The sequence below is a fragment of the Triticum dicoccoides genome, chromosome 5A (genome assembly GCF_002162155.2).
Source record: "Triticum dicoccoides isolate Atlit2015 ecotype Zavitan chromosome 5A, WEW_v2.0, whole genome shotgun sequence".
NCBI lineage: Eukaryota > Viridiplantae > Streptophyta > Magnoliopsida > Poales > Poaceae > Triticum > Triticum dicoccoides.
The window spans coordinates 262,329,975-262,334,392 of NC_041388.1; the positions used below are offsets into that span (position 1 = coordinate 262,329,975).

At 42.4% G+C, this 4,418-nt stretch overlaps 1 protein-coding gene across 2 annotated transcripts in view; it reads right to left on the minus strand.

The window, feature by feature from the left end:
* Window positions 1-2,102: 2,102 nt before the first annotated feature.
* Window positions 2,103-4,418, minus strand: part of LOC119300905 — a 6,466-nt gene continuing 4,150 nt past the window's right edge. For both annotated transcript variants that reach the window (XR_005146812.1, XM_037577807.1), the window contains exons 2-4: window positions 2,998-4,084; window positions 2,759-2,902; window positions 2,103-2,675 (exon numbers count right to left, since the gene is read on the minus strand). Coding sequence is in view for 1 of the 2 variants with exons in the window: in XM_037577807.1 (XP_037433704.1) it covers window positions 2,340-2,675; window positions 2,759-2,902 (480 nt within the window). In the remaining variant the exon portion in view is untranslated. The remainder of the gene's footprint in view (window positions 2,676-2,758; window positions 2,903-2,997; window positions 4,085-4,418) is intronic.

The window sequence follows — 4,418 nt, forward strand, 5'->3', positions numbered from 1 at the left end:
AAAGAATACTTTGTGCAGTTCTGTAGCATAACTTGCGTGACCACATAGATGGGCTATGAACTGATTGTAACCTCTCTTTTTGTTTTTTTGCAGCATACATGATTGTAATCTCTCATCATGCGTTCTCCTTTCTTGTAGGATAAACTACTCTGAGACCACATAGATGGTGAAAGTAGTTGTCGCCAAACATATTGCCGCAAACCTATTACCATCTTTATGAGAAAAGATAGACCATGTGATGAAGTTCTACACAAGATATATTTGTTTCCAAGGAAAATATAAGGTGCTTGTTTTTTCTCTTATCATTTTACCACAAGGTCTTCTTATACCAGGTTACAAAATGTGTGTTATTCTTATACTGGTAAACTTTTTCTTTAACAGTGGCACAGTGTATTGACTTAATTCTTGGAATATTCTGTGGTTGCAACTGTATTTCAGTTTGATGCAGTTACAATCATTTCAAGGCTAATGACATGCTAGATTTTCCAGATTTCTGGGAGTGTTGTACATATGCAGATTCTTATGAAGGTGCATGTCATCAATTTTTGGCTTCCCTTTATCTTGGCAGCTACTGTCCATATTTTTCGGACACATAAAATCTTTTGTGGTCAGTCTATCTGCGCACGAATGAACTTCCATAATTTAATAATTTGGTCCTCTATCTATGGTAGTACTATCAACTGTCATTTTCATGAAACCATATGTTATGTTTATTTATTTTTTGTGCTTTGTAGGATGAGTTCAGTCAGATGATGACATACAATTATGTATCTTGTTCTTCGGGAGGTTTCGTATGCTTGAATGCTACCTTTTCTTGTCAATGAAGATTAGATTTTTCTATACACGAACGATACAGTTTGTTCAAGTTGGATGCCAGTGGTGTCTTGGCTTTGGTAGAAGTGCCCAAAACCTCTAGATTTTGTCATTTTGTTTACATGAACTTAGTTTTCATACAAGTCTTCCCCTATCTGTTGTTTACATTCAGCTAACTTGGCTATCTATTTGCTAGGATTGGTTGTAGATGGGAGACTTGCCTATTTGTTTAGATGAATTGAGGCTTTCCCGTTTTCCAGAAAGGAGTGTGGGCCTTGTGTACAAATCTTCATGTTGGCCAAATTTAGGGTTGCTGTATTAGGCACATCTTATTTCAATCAGTACCTATAGTTTCAGCTCATTAGCTTATGAAATTTCTCCTACCTCGGAAAGTATGGTACCATGTCATATAATGAATGTAATCTTGGTTTTTTTTTTGTTGTCCTTTTCTTACACGTCTTTCCTCTTTAGTGATTTACTGCAGAAGTATTATTGCTCTTTTTTTTACACTTCAAAAAGAAAAGAAAAATGACCAATTTGAATACCTTTTCAGTGATGAATCTCGATGAAGAAAAGAGAGAACTATAATCTCGGTTAAGATATTTCAGTGGAGACAAGATAGCGTTGTACAATTTGTTTGTTATATTCCCTTTCCAACGTATATTTACGCATTATATTGACTTGAAATATGTAATCTCTCACAATCAAGTTTTAAGTTACTCTAAAAAAATCATAACATGGTCGGGCATTGTTGTCCAGTACATTATGTTCCATTTTCTCTATATTTATGCTCCGTTTATTTGTGGTTCTATTTTGTATCATTTTTTATCCATTCATGTCACATTTATTTTCTGCTCATAGACTGTTCTATGGGCAATAGACCTTATACTCTCCATTGATCTAATACCGGGTACTACTCCTTTTTATTGTTAGTCAACTGAAATTATCTTAGCGAGTCGTATATGGTGGCTCTTATTTTCAAGCTCCTTCAGTTTTCCATTCGATCTTTATTAAATGTGTGTGATTTGTAGTAGATGTATCATCATTGAAAAGATTATTGGTCGAGATGTGCGTTGCACGTGCAAACTTACTAGTACTACTAGAAGAAGACAACATTGATTCCTTCCGCCCTCCCTTGCCTTCTCTTGTAAACAATGCAATCCGTATCCGGGAAGAAAATCGCAAAACACCGTGCTACTCCTACTGCCAATCTCCGTACAATCTAAGATACTAATCTCAATCGAGAACGAAATTCACGCGTACGCACCTCTAAGTCGAAGCTGGTGGTCGGCAAGTAAATACCACACGGTAGCTAGTGCTGGAGATTGTACGGTGATCAATCATCTCAACAGCTAGCTGCATCCGTCCTTTGGATAATCAAGCAAAAGTAAGGAACAAGATACCACATACAAACACATGTTATTCTATCTTTAGAGCCAGCATGAGATAATCATTGGGCACTGGCATACAGCTACAAGCCCTACAAACGGAAGGGGGCTACCGGCACAGCAGACTTTTACCAAAAGTCATTCCAAAACTATTTCAAGATGCGGCGAACTGATCCCGTCTGCCAGGACTCTGAGCACCTCCGATCTCTCACACTCGTGCCACTCCCGGCGGCGCCGGACTATCTCCAGGCCAACGAGCTCCCGATCTTCGTCCTCCACGACGTGCCCGTCCAGCAGGTGGGCGCGCTCCAGCATCGGCGATGCCTGGATGATCTGCTTCACAAAGCCAGTCTGCCACACCGCCCCGTTGAAGCCAATGACCACGAGTTCTTTCAGGTGATGGTGGTACGGATGGTGTTCCACCTGCACATCTAGTGATCCTGCGGCACTCGCCTTCTCTGAGTTGTTGTCAAACTGCATTCAGATTTCAGAGTTTCAGGAATCTCCCAGAAACAAAAAAAGGTGCAGTGCTTGACAAAATCGTAGGATGAACGTACATGAACATGGAGCGACTCCAAGGCAGGTGCGGCACCAACTAGGCAGAGAATCCAGATTGTATCCCAGTTCATTGGCACGTTTGCAATGAATAGTTTATTGAGATGATTGAGCCGGACAGGAATGGCGGTTGGTTCGATCCACATCTGCATATATGAAGTGATAATTTAGCACTGTCTTATGTAGCGATGCGACGTTATGACCAATAGAAAAAAGGATCATTTCAGAAAAAGCTACTCACCTGACGCCCTCTTAACTGCAGAACAAGGTACTCTAGAGATGGCGGTGCCCCTGTAAAGAATTTGCTTAGTTGATATGTCCTGTTGCTACCAGAGGAATCATCCTTGCCATTATCTCCAGTTTGCAAGAAGTTCAGACTCACATGCCTAAGTCGAGGCACATCGCCATAGCGTATTATAGTTGGCTGACCACGACAAGCAAATGTTTCAAGACAAGGCACCAAAGCCAGATGGACACTCACAGTGTTGTAGTTGTCCAATTGCAGACTCTTTAACTGTGAGTTGGGAATAACGATTAAAAGCAGGTTGGCGACAGCCAGAATCTTTCAGCCTCAAATCCACCAGCTGCCCGCAGTTTCCCAGAATATCAAGAACATGTAGCATGCGTAAACTTTCTTTGCACAGAGTAAGTGATGTGAGGCTCTGAAACGTCAAGGGGGCGGGTGCAAAACGATGATAACAATTGGATAGCACAAGCCGTTTCAGTCGCACATTCTTGCATCCATCCAACAGCCGGAAGTCATAGCGCCAGGAAGAGTTGTCAATGACAAGCTCCAATTCTTCAACGCCCCATCTGCCAATCGCTTCCGTGATCCATTGATCTGTGAAATCGCTCCTCCCACAGGCTTGAAGCCTCAGCTTCTGGATAGAACGTTGCTGAACGTTGTCGGGGGCCAGAAGGAATGCATTCACCCGTTTAACATAGCGTCGCATGGCCCAACGCTCATAACGTTGCAGGATGGGTGTTAGCTGACAGACTTTCCACCTCCAGTCTTTGAAGGAATATAACCAGTCTCTAGAAGCATAACTGCCGTCCGACTTCAGTGCATTCTTCTCTGCCTCATACCTTGCCTTAGCCTCCACCACAATTTGCTTCAGTCTGTGGTACCGTGGAGGGAGAATGTCATCAACCGTAAGGTCATAACCTATGTGCGAGTGTGTATAGAGATCCCGCCATTGCTTCGAAAGGATAGTGGTGGCTGTCGCTGTCCGTGCATCTAGCTTGTCAATGATCAAGATTAATATCTCGTTAGGTAAGCTGCTGATCTTGTCCTCGCGGCAACTGTTGTGCTCCTCGCCCGAACGGATCTAGTTTTGTTTTGGTGAGAAATAAATGAAATAGCAATCAGGGAATTCCAAATAACTTAAGCAGATAACTGGACAACTTGCCTTAAAAGTAAGCATTAACAACATTCCTAGTAAACTTCAGTGCATGAACAAGCAAAACACATGAATGAGTGGCTCCACCTAAACAACCTAAATCCTCCGAGAGAAGTCCTGCTCGAGAGGATACGCTCCAAGCCAAGGGTGCATGCTGCCTCCGGTGCGGGCCTCCAAAGCCTCATTATAACCCTGAAACACTCGGTTGGAGGGCCCACCACGACCCATTTCCCACCACGCCTATCCTTACATACGCCCGCCT